This window comes from Somniosus microcephalus, chromosome 6 (genome assembly GCF_052327205.1).
Source record: "Somniosus microcephalus isolate GS21.2 chromosome 6, FLI_Smic_1.0, whole genome shotgun sequence".
Taxonomy (NCBI): Eukaryota; Metazoa; Chordata; class Chondrichthyes; order Squaliformes; family Somniosidae; genus Somniosus; species Somniosus microcephalus.
The window spans coordinates 218,324,566-218,340,257 of record NC_140992.1 but is presented as its reverse complement, the minus strand read 5'-3'; the positions used below and the strand labels follow the sequence as shown (position 1 = coordinate 218,340,257).

Genomic DNA, 15,692 nt, shown 5'->3' with positions numbered 1-15,692 from the left:
TTAAGGGGAGAACTACTTTTTACAGCTCCTGTATACTGTAGTACCGGCAGTGACCACACCTGTATGTAAACCATGAGTAGTGATCTGTAAAGTTAGTTCTAGAGTAACCCTCATTCAGTAAACACCTGTTGATCGTTCCCTGCAGTCTCTTGTCTAATTATTGAAGGACACAACATCAAAATACACGGATCTAACAGGATTCAGATTTTTAACTCTAGCTTCCCACCCGACCCCAACCCACCCGTTTTTTGGGGTTAAAATTCCCCCTAATGTGTCTACTTTAAAAAATTGGGTTTAGCCTTATTTGAACCTCTGGTCAGCATTTACTACACTGGTAGATTGCCTTAAATGCTACATGTACTCGTCTCAAATTTCCTGACTGCTCTGATGAACACATTCCTATAGAGTCTGGCAAGTAGTGGAGAAAGAGAGCCTTACAGATTTCGTACTTCAGCCCTGGCTTCTTCAAGCAAGCTATGTCCATATCTGGGAAGCACAGCTTGGGTACACCTTGTTGTCAGCTCTGGGTCTTGAACTCTGATTCCTAAATAAATCATATATAAAGATTAAAAGATGTCACATATATCAAACAACAAAATAAGTAAAACATTAATTTAGTTATAGGAAGCCTAGCTCCTGGAGTAATTTTATTGTAAATTTACTTTGCAAGATACATTGTTATAAATGATAAAAATGACAAACATGCTTTGTGTAATATTGTTTCCATCAAACAATCAGGTGCTGATACTGTGGATAGCAAAAAATATTGAAGTGTTTGATTTGGGTTGAATTGCCAGGTTTTAGGGGGCAAACTGCCCTGGAGTTCTTTAGTTCTAGATTAAAGCCAATGATTTTTTTGCAAAAAAAGTAAAATCACTTGTAGTATACTGTCACTTTTTGGGATTCTTTTACAATTTTTTCACAGATTTGGAAAAGAGGTACAGTGAAATGTAGGGTTTTAAAGCAAAGTGTATTCACACACGTTTTTTAAAAAGCACTCAGGTGAAAGGTGACTAAAATGCTAATGGGCTAAGTGTTGAAATTGTTTCTCCAAAGACCTCGGTGATTTGTACTGCACACCAGCAGATCCAGCATACCAGTGGAGGGATGATTGGAGTCACCAGCCACGGGAAGCAAGCAGAAAGCGGAAAAACAAAGGTCATGTGGCAGCAATGGAGCAGAATCCAGAGCAGGATGGGAACCAGCAGGAACAGATCAGAGTTAGCCCAGCACAGTGAAAAATTCCCATCAGAGGAGCAGAAAACTTAGGATGCAGGAACAGGCAAGGTACTAGAATCAAGGTGACCCAACAGAGAATACAGTCTCTATAAAAAGTGGTGGCAATGGTGCAGGTCACTATAAGGTCCAGAAACCAGCAGAGAAATGGACTTTGGCCCAGAAGATAGTGGAATTTTGCCCAGGACCCACACTGCAGAAAAACTAAGCTGAGAAACCAGAAGTGCATTGAAGTACAGTCAGAAGTTCAGCAGGTAACAGCAGCAGGTGGTGATGGGCTTTAGGCTGGAAGAGGTTACCTTAAAATTTAAAATGAATGGCAGAGCACAGCAACAGCAGTTGAGTCTTACAGTGTAGTTCAGTAAAGCAGTGTAATCCTGATGCCAGAAGAATCCAGTTGTCCGGGAAGTCAAATTTGAATAGAGTTCCAGCCGTTGAACAGAGTATAGTGAAAACAAAGAACAGGGTCGGGGGGGATGGGCAGTGCTTTCTGCACAGGTAGCTTTAAGCTTGTAGCTTGAGTTCAAGCTAAATTGCACCACTATTCGGGCCAGGGGTTCTTAAGCAGTGGAAGAGAGAACACTGGGGGGAGAATGGATAAAGGATGGTTAAGGATAAAGTTGCTAAGTAGAGTTCAACCAAGGAGCTGCCAGCTCTGGAGCCATCTTGAATAACAACAAATCACTAGTTACATTTTTCTTTATATTGATTCTTTCGAAACATTTTGATAAAGCAGTGGGTGCTGATTTTATGGAGTAAGTACAGACTTGGAGGAGGTACTGAGTCTAATAGTGTTAGGAAACTGAAGTGACATGTACTTGAAATTACTTGATTGCTGGGGGAACTAGATGGTACAGCGAGTTGCATACTAGTTTGCAGGGCTATGGGGAAAAAGGGACTGGAACTAATTTGATAGCTCTTTCAAAGAGCTGCCACAGGCATGATGGGTTCCTTCTCTGTTGTATGATTCTATGATAATGGGGAAAAACTATCTTCTGTTTCTTAGCCTTAAGGTCCATTCGGAAATGAGGCTGGGTTGTCTCAATGTAGCTCTTAATTACATGTCATAACAGGACTAAATTGGCAATTTCGCTCAGAATGGCTGGAGTACAAAATGGAAAAAGTCACACTTGTGCAGTACAGTACTCTTTCTGAAGTAGGGCAGAGTATACGCGAGACTTATTCAGCATCTAATTATATTATTCCTGTTATAGGTATTGGTGCTGACAGTGCACATCCAAGTACTTTTTAAATGCAATGAGGGTTTCTGCCTCTACCACCCTTTCAGGCAGTGAGTTCCAGACCCCCACCACCCTATGGGTGAAAAAGTTTCTCCTCAACTCCCCTCTAATCCTTCTACCAATTACTTTAAATCTATGCTCCCTGGTTATTGACCTTTCTGCTAAGAGAAATAAGTCCTTCCTATCCACTCTATCTAGGCCCTTCATAATCTTATACACCTCAATTAAATCTCCCCTCAGCCTCCTCTGTTGCAAAGAAAACAACCTCAGCCTATCCAATCTTTCCTCATATCTAAAATTCTCCAGTCCTGGCAACCTCCTCGTAAATCTCCTGTGTACCCTCTAGTGCGATCACAACCTTCCTGTAATGTGGTGACCAGAACTGCACACAGTACTCTAGCTATGGCCCAATGAGGTTCTAGCATAACCTCCCTGCTCTTATATTCTGTGCCTTGGCTAATAAAGGAAAGTATCCCGTATGCCTTCTGAACCACCCTATCTACCTGTCATGCTACCTTCAGGGATCTGTGGACATGCACTCCAAGGTCCCTCTGTTCCTCTACGTTTCTCAGTATCCTACCATTTATTGTGTATTCCCTTGCCTTATTTGCCCTCCCCAAAGGCATTACCTCACACTTCTCCGGATTGAATTCCATTTGCCACTTTTCTGCCCACCTGACCAGTCCATTGATATCTTCCTACAGTCTACAGCTTTCTTCCTCACTATCAACCACACGGCCAATTTTTGTATCAGCTGCAAACTTTTCAATTATGTCCTCTACATTTAAGTCTAACTCATTGATATATATCACAAAAAGCAAGGGACCTAGAACTGAGCCCTGCGGAACCCCACTGGAAACAGCCTTCCAGTCACAAAAGCACCCGTCAACCATTACTCTTTGCTTCCTACCACTAAGCCAATTTTGGATCCAACTTTTCCCTTGGATCCCATGGGCTTTTACTTTTCTGACCAGTCTGCCATGTGGAACTTTGTTAAAAACCTTGCTAAAACCCATGTAGACTAAGATATGGACTTCATAATAAAACATTGTTCATTGGATTTAGGTGTCCAGGTTGCGAACTGCTTATCTTCTTCTTCTAAGGTAGTCCCTCGGAACCGAGGATGACTTGCTTCCACATTAAAAGTGAGTTCGCAGGTGACTGATGAGTCCAATGCGGGACCTACAGTCTCTGTCACAGGTGGGGCAAACGGTGGTTGAAGGGGCGGGTGGGTGGGGTGCTTGGGTTGACGTGCGCTCCTTGCGCTGCCTGCGCTTGGCTTCTGCTTGCTCCCGGCGAAGGGTCGGAGCGATCATAATATGATAGAATTCTTCATTAAGATGGAGAGTGAAGTAGTTGACTCAAAGGCTAGGGTCCTGAATTTAAATAAAGGAAACTACGATGGTATGAGGCGTGAGTTGGGTAGGACTGATTGGGGAATGTCACTCAAAGGGTTGACGGTGGATAGGCAATGGCAAACATTCAAAGACCGCATGGATGAACTACAGAATTTGTTCATCCCTGTTTGGCATAAAAATAAAACAAAAAAGGTGACTCAACCGTGGCTAACCAGGGAAATTAGGGATAGCATAAGATCCAAGGAGAGGACATATAAATTGGCCAGAAAAAGCAGTAAACCTGAGGATTGGGAGCAGTTTAGGATTCAACAAAGGAGGACAAAGGGATTAATTAAGAAGGGGGAAATAGAATATGAGAGTAAGCTTGCAGGGAACATAAAAACTGACTGTAAAAGCTTTTATAGATATGTGAAGAGAAAAAGATTGGTGAAGTCAAGCGTAGGTCCCTTGCAGTCAGAATCAGGGGAATTTATAATGGGGAACAAAGAAATGGCTGACCAATTAAATACGTATTTTGGTTCTGTCTTCACAAAGGAGGACACAAATAACCTCCCAGAGATGTCGGGGAATATAGGGTCTGATGAAAGGGAGGAACTGAAAGAAATCAGTATTTGTAGGGAAATGGTGTTAGGGAAATTGACGGGATTGAAGGCCGATAAATCCCCAGGGCCTGATAATCTACATCCTAGGGTACTTGAGGAAGTGGCCCTAGAAATAGTAGATGCATTGCTGATCATCTTCCAACATTCGATGGAATCTGGAACACTACCCATGGATTGGAGGGTAGTTAATGTTACCCCACTATTCAAAAAAGGTGGTAGAGAGAAAACGGGGAATTGCAGACTGGTAAGCCTCACATCGGTAGTGGGGAAAATGCTAGAGTCCATTATAAAAGATGTAATAGCAGAGCACTTGGAAAACAGTGACAGGATCGGACAAAGTCAACATGGATTTACAAAAGGTAAATCGTGCTTGAGTAATCTACTGGAATTTTTTGAGGATGTAACTGGTAAAATAGATAAGGGAGAACCAGTGGATGTGGTGTATTTGGACTTTCAAAAGGCTTTCGATAAGGTCCCGCATAAGAGATTAGCATGTAAAGTTAAGGCACATGGGATTGGGGGCAAGGTATTGACTTGGCTAGAGAACTGGTTGGCAGACAGAAAGCAAAGAGTTGGAATAAAGGGGTCTTTTTACGAGTGGCAGGCAGTGACTAGTGGGGTACCGCAGGGATCGGTCCTTGGACCCCAGCTATTCACAATATATATTAATGATCTAGACAAGGGAACTAGATGTAATATCGACAAGTTTGCAGACGACACAAAGCTGGGTGGGCGTGTGTGCTGTGAGGAGGATGCCAAGAAACTCCAGGATGATTGGGACAGGTTGGGTGATTGGGCAGGAGCATGGCAGATGCAATATATAACATGGATGGATAAATGCGAGGTTATCCACTTTGGTGTCAAAAACAGGAAGGCAGATTATTATCTGAATGGCAATAGATTGGGAGAAGGGGAAGTGCAACGAGACCTGGGTGTCCTTGTGCACCAGTCGCTGAAGGTAAGCATGCAGGTGCAGCAGGCGGTTAAGAAGGCAAATGGTGTGTTGGCCTTCGTAGCGAGAGGGTTTGAGTACAGGAGCAAGGATGTCTTGTTGCAGTTGTACAGGGCCTTGGTGAGACCACATCTTGAGTATTGTGTGCAGTTTTGGTCACCTTATCTGAGGAAGGATGTTCTTGCCATGGAGGGAGTTCAGCAAAGATTCACCAGGCTGATACCTGGGATGGCAGGAATGACGTATGAGGAGAGATTGGGTCGATTGGGCTTATACTCGCTGGAGTTTAGAAGAATGAGAGGGGATCTCATTGAAACTTATAAAATTCAAACAGGACTGGACAGACTAGATGCAGGAAGGATGTTCCCGATGGTCGGGGAGTCCAGAACCAGGGGTCACAGTCTAAGGATAAGGGGTAAGCCATTTAGGACAGAAATGAGGAGGAATTTCTTCACCCAGAGAGTGGTGAACCTGTGGAATTCTCTGCCACAGAAGGTAGTAGAGGCCAATTCATTAAATATATTCAAGAAGGAGTTGGATATATTTCTTCAGGCTAAAGGGATCAAGGGATATGGGGAGAAAGCAGGGACAGGGTACTTAATTTGTATGATCAGCCATGATCGCATTGAATGGCGGAGCAGGCTCGAGGGGCCAAATGGCCTACTCCTGCTCCTATCTTCTATGTTTCTATGACTCGAGGTATTCGGCGCCTTCCCGGATGCTTCTCCTCCACTTTGTGCAGTCTTGGGCCAGGGATTCCCAGGTATCGGTGGGGATGTTACATTTTCTCAAGGAGGCTTTGAGGGTGTCCTTGAAGCGTTTCCTCTGCCCACCTAGGGCTCTCTTGCCGTGTCAGAGTTCCGAGTAGAGCGCTTGTTTTGGGAGTTTCGTATCGGGCATGCAGACAATGTGACCCGTCTATCGGAGCTGATTGAGCATGGTCAAAGCTTCGATGCTGGGGATGTTGGTCTGAGCAAGAACACTGACGTTGGTGTCCCTATCCTGCCAATGGATTTGCAGGATCTTGCGGAGGCAGCGTTGGTGGTACCTCTCCAGTGCTTTGAGGTGCCTGCTGTACGTGGTCCATGTCTCTGAGGCATACAGCAGGGCGGGTATCACTGCTGCTCTGTGAGCTTAGTGCCAGGTTTGAGGTCCTGGTCTTCAAACACTCTCTTCCTCAGGTGACCGAAGGCTGCTCTGGCACACTGAAGGCGGTGTTGGACTTCGTCGTCGATGTCTGCCCTTGTTGACAGTAGGCTCCCGAGGTATGGAAAGTGGTCCACGTTGTCCACGGCCTTGTCATGAATTTTGATAATCAGGGGGCAGTACTGTGTGGCGGGGGCAGGTTGGTAGAGGACCTTTGTCTTACGGATGTTTAGTGTAAGGCCTATGCTCTCGTACGCTTCGGTGAAGGTGTTGACAATGGTTTGGAGTTCGACCTCCGAGTGAGCGCAGATGCAAGCATCGTCTGCATACTGTAATTAGACGACAGAGGATGGGACGACCTTGGATCTGGACTGGAGGCGACGGAGGTTGAACAGTTTCCCGTTTGTTCTGTAAATTAGCTCCACTCCAGCGGGGAGCTTACTGAGGGTGAGATGGAGCATTGCAGCAAGGAAGATCGAGAAGAGCATTGGTGCGATGACACAGCCTTGCTTGACTCTGGTTCGTACGTGAATTGGATCTGTGGTGAAACCGTTGGTCAGGATCACAGCTTGCATGTCGTCGTGAAGCAGGCGGAGGATGGTGACAAACTTTTGAGGGCAGCCGAATTTGAGGAGGACACACCATAATCCCTCACGGTTGACAGTGTCGAAGGCCTTTGTGAGATCAAAAAAGGCCATGTACAGTGGTTGGTGCTGTTCCCTGCATTTCTCTTGTAATTGACGTGCGGTGAAAACCATGTCCATTGTGCCCCTTAGTGGGCGGAATCCGCATTGCGACTCTGGGAAGATCTCTTCGGCCACTGGGAGAAGGCGATTGAGGAGGATTCTTGCGATGACTTTCCCTGTGGCAGACAGCAGGGAAACTCCTCTGTAATTACCGCAATTGGACTTGTCACCTTTCTTGAAGATGGTCACAATTACGGCATCTCTGAGATTCCCTGGCGTGCTCTCCTCATTCCAGATAACAGAAATGAGTTCATGAATTCGCGCCAGTAGTGCTTCTCCGCCATGCTTTAGTGCCTCGGCAGAGATTCCATCTGCTCCTGAGGCCTTGTTGTTCTTCAGTTGTCGGATGGCCTTTTCAACCTCATGTCGGGCTGTGGTTGTGCTGAGATGGTGGCGGGTAGCATTCTGTGGGATGGAGTTGAGGACACTCGTGTCGAGGACAGAGTCGTGGTTAAGGAGATCTTCGAAGTGCTCCTTCCAGCGGGCACTGACTGCCTCTCTGTCCTTGATGAGTACCTCTCCGTTCTTGGCCTGCAGTGGGGTAGGGCCTTGGGTGCTTGGGCCGTAGGCGGTCTTGACTGCGCTAAAGAATCCACGCACGTCGTGGTTTCGAACTGCTCATCAGTGACACTGCTCACTTCCGATATTATTCTGTAAATTCATTAATTGTCAAGAGAGTGTGGTGTAGCATTACTCTTGGCCTCTACTGCCAGTTTTCTTACACTGCTAGATCACAAGATCACAATGTTAAGATATTTCAGGTGACGTAAAAAAGCAGAAGTGTCTAACACATTTTTTCTGTATTCTTCCTAGATTTTACAGGTTCCCATTATAATTTCCTCATGACAAACCTTTAACCTATTAACAATTCATCTGAATATATAGTAGTAGACTAAGGGCTAAAATTTTATTTGAAATAAAAATGAGATGACATTTAACTATAAGACACTGTAGCTTTAATAAGGTAATGAAAAATTAATTCCTTTTGATGTACAGGAGAGAACTTAAAGACTATTAGAAAATGTTCTTTTTGTGCCGTTCCCTGTCAAAAGATTCAAGTTTTTGGCTGCAGAGCAATCAGGAATATATAGTTTGTGTACTCCTGGTACAAATATTGACTTTTCACCCCTAGGTTTTGTCTCTGTGATCTGTAGGAACTCGAAAGTGAAAGGTAGAGGATGTAAGTGGTGTGAAACATAAAATATCTTAGCCACTTGAATATTCAACAGTGTTCATAGCTGAGCTGGATAGCAGAGGTGAAACAAATTTGCATCAGTCCTCGTTAAAGTAATATTATTGTTGAACAGTAAGAACAAAGAGAAAAAAGGCTATAATTCAAACAATGACATAGTGCTAGGAAGATATACCAAAGGGTTAGCTTCATTTAGCTCTTACCTATACATCAAAAATATAACTAGATGACAACTGTGGGCTACTGTAAGTTTAATATGCATCCAGATAAAAAATTGCTTTGAATGAAATCTTCAGGTAAACGGCATTCAAAGTGCTAAAGGGCTATAGTAGAATAACTGAAAAATATATCCAGCTATGTTTAGTACCTTTTTTCAGATTCTCTTGTGTAAAGGCAACTTCATGAACTTTTCTGAGGCCAGTGTTTATGCGTGATTGTACATAACTGTATGGTGTGTTTCTACGGCCTTGAACTTGTAGTTGCTGTTTAGCAGCTACCAGACGATTCCTCAGCCCCTCATTCTGCTTCTCCAGTTCACAAACTTTTTCCTGCAGCTCCTCAATCATCTCTTCCATCTCAATGTCCCTGCCTATCCGCTTGGTGCCGCCACTCTCCATCTCAGACCTCTTCTTGTCATTGACGAGCCTAATTAGCTTGGTAGCCATCCTGACAGAACAGGAAAAGAATATGAAAAGTCAGCAAAACTATTTTGTTGAAAAGGGCATAAACACGACTAAAGACTCTAGTGCGGAACGTGAGTAATACATTTCAGGTTTTGATATAACCATTACTGCCTGTGAAGAGTACTTTGAAGTTAATCAAAACCATAGAAGAGCAATCTGCTTTATAACACTGACAAATAGCAGTTTCCTAGGGCTTATCATTCTAGCTTGCTACACAGGCAACACATGCTTACTCCATATGCTTGATGAATAACAAATCAAAGGAAGTTATATATGGAGCACACCATAAGTTGCTAAGAATAGTTCCAAGGAGTGGGTGTTGGAGGAATGTAAGGTTTGAATCTCATACCTTAACATTGTGTTTGCCCCCTTTACTGTACCACATACAGCGTCAAGAATTTTAGATTTTAAAACCTCACACGCATATGATGCTATAAAGTTTAGGTGGTCCATAATAAAACCCAAGCAATATGGAACACATTATTAATTATAAGTTCCTAACTTTAGCTTTGCTTTGCAACCTTAAATGAAACAATTGCAAAAGTAGATTTGAACAAATAATGACTTTCAGACACAGTTTTGTTTTAAATTCAAGACAGGCCATCACGGTTTTCATCTTTTTTTTTAAATACTCTCAATCTACTGTTGGCATTTGATCAACTGTACCTTTGATTCCATCCAGTTTTGATGTGAAATACTAACTGGGAACAAAAGTCTATCAAAGGGCACATGAGGGTGATGTAATATAGAGTAACAGAAAACATGCATATCAGCGAATGGAAAACACTTGGCACACAAAGAAAGGAAAGGTGGCTTTGATGAATAGGACAAGTTACAGACCCTACAAAATTGGTCGCACATCTTTAACACTAAGACTTTGTGCCTGCTTAATAACAAACTCCGCTTTTTGTACAAGGCTTGTCACATGTATAAAACAATGTCTCTATTTACATAGGATTTCACAGGATATACGGCACAGAAACAGGCCATTCAGCCCAACCAGTCCATGCCGGCGTTTATGCTCTGCTTGAGCCTCCTCCTGTCTTTCCTCATCTAAATCTATCAGGATAACCCTCTATTCCCACTACGGCAGCTGGGGAATTTAAATTCAGTTAATTAAATAAAAGGAATAAAAAGCTAGTATCAGTAATGGTAACCATGAAACTATCGGATTGTCGTAAAAACCCATCTGGTTCACTAATATCCTTTAGGGAAGGAAATCTGCCATCCTTACCTGGTCTGGCTTATATGTGACTCCAGACCCACAGCAATGTGGTTGACTCTTAACTGCCCTCTGAAATGGCCTAGCAAGTCACTCAGTTGTAACTAACCGCTATGAAACATAATAAGAATGAAACCGGACGGACCACCCAGCATCGACTTCGGCACCGGCTACAGACACGGCAACGGCACACCCAGCCCAGTCGACCCTGCAAAATCCTCCTCACCAACATCTGGGGACCTGTGCCAAAATTGGGAGAGCTGTCACAGACTATTCAAGCAACAGCCTGACATAGTCATACTCACAGAATCATACCTTTCAGCTAATGTCCCAAGCTCCTCCATCACCATCCCTGGGTATGTCCTGTCCCACCGGCAGGACAGACCCACCACGGGTGGCGGCACAGTGGTATATAGTTGGGAAGGAGTGGCCCTGGGAGTCCTCAACATTGACTCCATACCCCATGAAGTCTCATGGTTTCAGGTCAAGCATGAAAACCTCCTTGCCAATTCCCCCACCATCAACATCCTGGGGGGGTCACCGTTGACCAGAAACTTAACCGGACCACATAAATACTGTGGCAACAAGAGCAGGTCAGAGGCTAGGTATTCTGCGGCGAGTGTCTCATCTCCTGACTCCCCAAAGCCTTTCCACCATCTACAAGGCATAAGTAAGCTGTGTGATGGAATACTCTCCACTTGCCTGGGTGAGTGCAGTTGCAACAACAAGCTCAACACCATCCAGGACAATGCAGCCCATTTGATTGGCACCCCATCCACCACCGTAAACATTTACTCCCTCCACCACCGGCGTACCGTGGCTGCAGTGTGTACCATCTACAAGATGCACTGCAGCAACTCACCAAGGCTTCTTCAGCAGCACCTCCCAAACCTGCGACATCTTCCACCTCGAAGGGCAAGGGCAGCAGGCGCATGGGAACACCACCACCTCCAAGTTCCCCTCCAAGTCACACACCATCCTGACTTAGAAGTATATCGTCGCTAGGTCAAAATCCTGGAACTCCCTACCTAACAGCACTGTGTGAGTACCTTCACCACACGGATTGCAGCGGTTCAAGAAGGCGGCTCACCACCACCTTCTCAAGGGTAATTAGGGATGGGCAATAAATGCTGGCCTTGCCAGCGATGCCCAGAACCCATAAGCGAATAAAAAAGAAAATTCCCTTCTCCCTCATATGCTTGTCTAGTCTCCTCTTAAATGCATCTATACTTTTTGCTTCAACCACTCCCTGTGGTAGCGAGTTCCACAATCTCACCACTCTTTGGGTAAAAAAGTTTCTTCTGAATTCCCTATTGGATTTCTTGATGACTATCTTATATTCATGGCCTCTAGTTATGCTCATCCCCACAAGTGGAAACATTCTCTCTGTATCCGCTCTATCAAAACCTTTCATAATTTTAAAGACCTCTATTAGGTCACCCCTCAGCCTTCTTTTTTTAAAGAGAAAAAAGACCCAGCCTGTTCATCCTTTCCTGATGTGCATACCCTCGCATTTCTGGTATCATCCTTGTAAATCTTCTCTGCACCCTCTCCAGTGCCTCTATATCCTTTTTATAATATGGCGACCAGAACTGTACGTACAGGAAACTTTGGTTTATCCGGAGGTTAACTGTCCGGAATGCTCGACTCACTGGCAAAAATCAGGAGCCGTTTCGTTAGGTTTTTTTTCTTTGCGTTGCTTTCTTTTCCACCAGTCAGGCTTTGCAAGGTCTCGCTGAAGCTGTTGCTAAGCTACAGAGACGCTTACAAGGTACGGCCGACTGTTTAGAAGCTGTTGGGTTTGTTGCCAGATGCGGAGCTCAAAATCTCCGTATGTTTCAACATTAGTGCTGGTTTGTCCGGCAGTTTTGATGGGACGGCAACAGCTCGGTCCTGTCGGTGCCGGATAGCACAAAGTTTCCTGTAGTTCTCTAAGTGTGGTCTAACCAAGGTTCGATACAGGTTTAGCATAACTTCCCTACTTTTCAGTTCTATATCTCCAGAAATAAACCCTAGTGCTTGGTTTGCTTTTTTTATGGCCTTGCTAACCTGTGTCGCAACTTTTAGTAATTTGTGTATTTGTACTCCGAGATCCCTTTGTTCCTCTACCCCACCTAGACTCACACCCTCCAAGTAATAAGTGACCTCCCTATTCTTCCTACCAAAATGTAATACGTCACATTTATCTGTGAAGAACTTCATTTGCCAATTATATGCCCATTCTGCAAGTTTATTAATGTCCTCTTGTAATTGGTTGCTGTCTCAGTATTGACTATCCCTCCCCAATTTGGTATCATCCGCAAATTTAGAAATTGTGTTTTAGGATTTCAAAGTCTAAATCGTTAATATAAATTGTGAACAACAGTGGTCCCAGCACTCATCCTTGTGGAAACACCCACCTTCTGCCATTGTGAATAGCTACCTTTTATCCCTACTCTCTGCTTTCTGTCTTGAAGCCAGCTAGCTATCCATTCTGCTACTTGTTCCCTGACTCCGCATTCTCTGACTTGTTCATCAGTCTATTATGGGGTACCTTATCGAAGGTCTTTTGAAAATCTAAATAAATTACATCTACTACATTATCATTGTCTACTCTCTCTGTTGCCTCTTCAAAAAATTCAAAAAGGTTGGTGAAGCAAGTCTTTCCCTTTTGAAATCCATGCTGACTATGCTAGCATTACATTACTATGTTTTTGGTTTCTAGATGTTCTTCTATTTTATCCTTTAGTAGGGATTCCATTATTTTTCCTACCACCGATGTTAAGCTGACTGGTCTATAATTCCCTGGACATGTTCTAGCCCCCTTCTTAAATATAGATATTACGTTAGCTATCCGCCAGTCCTCTGGCACTACACCTTGTTCTAATGAATTATTAAATATGTGTAGTAATGCCTCTGCTATCTCTTCCCTAGATTCTTTTAAAATGTGTGGATGCAATCCATCTGGACCAGAAGTTTTATCCATATGTTTCCATTTATTTGTTTAAGGTGTGTGATTTGCTTTGATGGGGCATATGTCAAGTGCTGGATTTAAGTGGGCAACAGTGAATCGAAATATATTTATATACATCAGATGAGATAGGAGGAAATCACATGCTGAATTACCTTCAAACATCAACTAAGTTTGAAACAAAAATAATTAGCAACATTGGTTAAACTCTTCTTCTTTGTTGAAATATGTTTTTTGTAAGTATAGTCAGGAAGCTTATAGATGTAAATAACTTCAGGATAAATGAATGGGTAATGGAAATTTCAGTTCACAGGATTAGGCAAAATTTATTAGACTTTTTATTAGTGTTTAATTTAACTCCTTGTACACTCACCACTGTTCACAGATAAATAGATTGCCCTGCAAATAATGTGATTATCTGTTAAGGAGTTAAGCTAAGATACAACAGCTTTGTTAAAGTGATGTTACTGTTTGACATCCAGCATAATTTTCTTTTGTAACTAGTGCATCTCCTGTGGCATTGCTCACAGTGAGTCATAGGATTCAGATGCTTGTTCCACGTATGGGATAACATCAGGGCACTGATTTAGTGACTAAATAAGTCTATGCTTTTAATAGCATTTTTGGATTTTTCTTCTGATTGGGAAATTAAATTTAACAACTCAATCCATTATTCTATGAAAACCGTAAATGTGTGGCCTTTATTTTATATTTATACCATTTTTAAGCTGAGATCACGGCATTAACTTCTGTGCGGATTCTCCCCTAATCTCCTGCCATAACATCAGCAGAGGTCTGGCGGAAACCCAAGAGAAAATGCATAAATGGCTGTTTGCGCTGTTTCTCCGCGGTTTCCATTGCTCTTTTGCCAAAGTTATGGCAGGAGATCGGGGAACCCCCAAATGAATACTATCCCATGGTAGTTAGCAATTCTGAGGGGAGAGAATAGAATTTAGCAGCAAAAGAGGCAGTCTGGAGATTTGGCAGCACTGGTCCTGGGCTTTAGTAGCGCATGGGAAGAGTCCTGAGTTTCTCAGGACCGGGTTGAGGATCCCTGTGCATAGTAAACCCTGGGTTTGGCAGGACTGTGAAAGCCAAAATTGAGGTTACTGGTAGATTTGTAGTGTCTGTCAGCAGTGAGGGGAGGGGCAGGGCATGGGCCTGGCAACATTGGATGGAGGGATCCTGTGTGTAGCAGCACTGGCTTATTATTTTCTAAGGGATCTTTGTTAACACTGAATTTGGTGATTTCTGATGGGTCTTTGAGCATGTATCTTTTCCGTGTCTGTTTGTCCATCTATGTGTTTTTCACTCACTCACAGCTGTAATAAAATCTTAATATGCTGATTAGTATATGCAAAACACAGGTGGTAATTAGATATGGAAAGACACTATATCACCCCCCCTCTCTTTTATTACCCTGCTCTCTTGATGTCTCACAGATGTCATTGATTAGGATCTTAACATTTTCTAATTCTTAACATAAAAGGTAATACAGGTGCTAATTAGAAGCTAATTAGAAACTAATTAGAATAACATTTAAACTGTCGAAATAATAAAAGTAGTAATGATATGGTAATTAAAGGCAGTTTGCTTCAAAATTCAAATAATTTGTTTTTATTTGATAAATGAATGCAATTTCTCAAATTAGGATGAGGAAAGATCTCTGCCTCTCTCATCTTAATGAGATTTCTAAAGTTTATACAACACAAAGCAAAAGTTACAACAGGTGTGCAATATAGTAGTCTTTTTTATATTTTTAAAAAAGCACATAGCCTGTCTGTTTTGAATAAAGTTTTTGAATTTTGTTCCCTAATTTTTCTTCAATAATTCTGAAAAACTTGAGCACAAACTGCTGGAAGCTAAAAATATTCCAGCAGCTCAACTACTAAATGGTACCAATGCATCCTCAGAAAGTGGGTGCACTACATATACTAAGACAACTTAATCTGAATTAAGCTAACAATATCACAAGTCCAGGTTTCAGGACAGGCTGAGGCCTTCAAATAACATTTTTATTAAAAGACAAATGTGGTTAAGTTTAATTATGTTGTTATCGTGCTGTATGTAATTTTTAATTTTTTAATTTTGTCTAGCCCCTTATTTTAGACATTACTGTTCACTCCAATTAATAACTGTGTTCTGTTCAAGTGTTTCCATGTGGTTCTTGCATGCAAAAGACAGGCTATGTACTTTTTTAAAAATACAAAAAGGCCGACTACTTATTACACACCTGCTGTAACTTTTGCTTTATGTTGTATAAACCTTAGAAATTTCATTAAGATGAGAGAGACAGAGATCTTTCCTCATCCTAATTTGCATGCATCCAGGCATGAGAAAATTTCATTTCATTTCATTGAATGT

General features: G+C 42.6%; 1 protein-coding gene across 9 annotated transcripts in view; it reads right to left on the bottom strand.

Annotated features, from left to right (window-relative positions):
* rpgrip1l (RPGRIP1 like) overlaps positions 1-15,692 on the bottom strand; it is a 253,367-nt gene that overhangs the window by 199,040 nt on the left and 38,635 nt on the right. For all 9 annotated transcript variants that reach the window (XM_085991423.1, XM_085991424.1, XM_085991415.1 and 6 more), the window contains exons 4-5: positions 8,841-9,139; positions 439-544 (exon numbers count right to left, since the gene is read on the bottom strand). In XM_085991423.1, the coding sequence (XP_085847549.1) occupies positions 439-544; positions 8,841-9,139 (405 nt within the window). The remainder of the gene's footprint in view (positions 1-438; positions 545-8,840; positions 9,140-15,692) is intronic.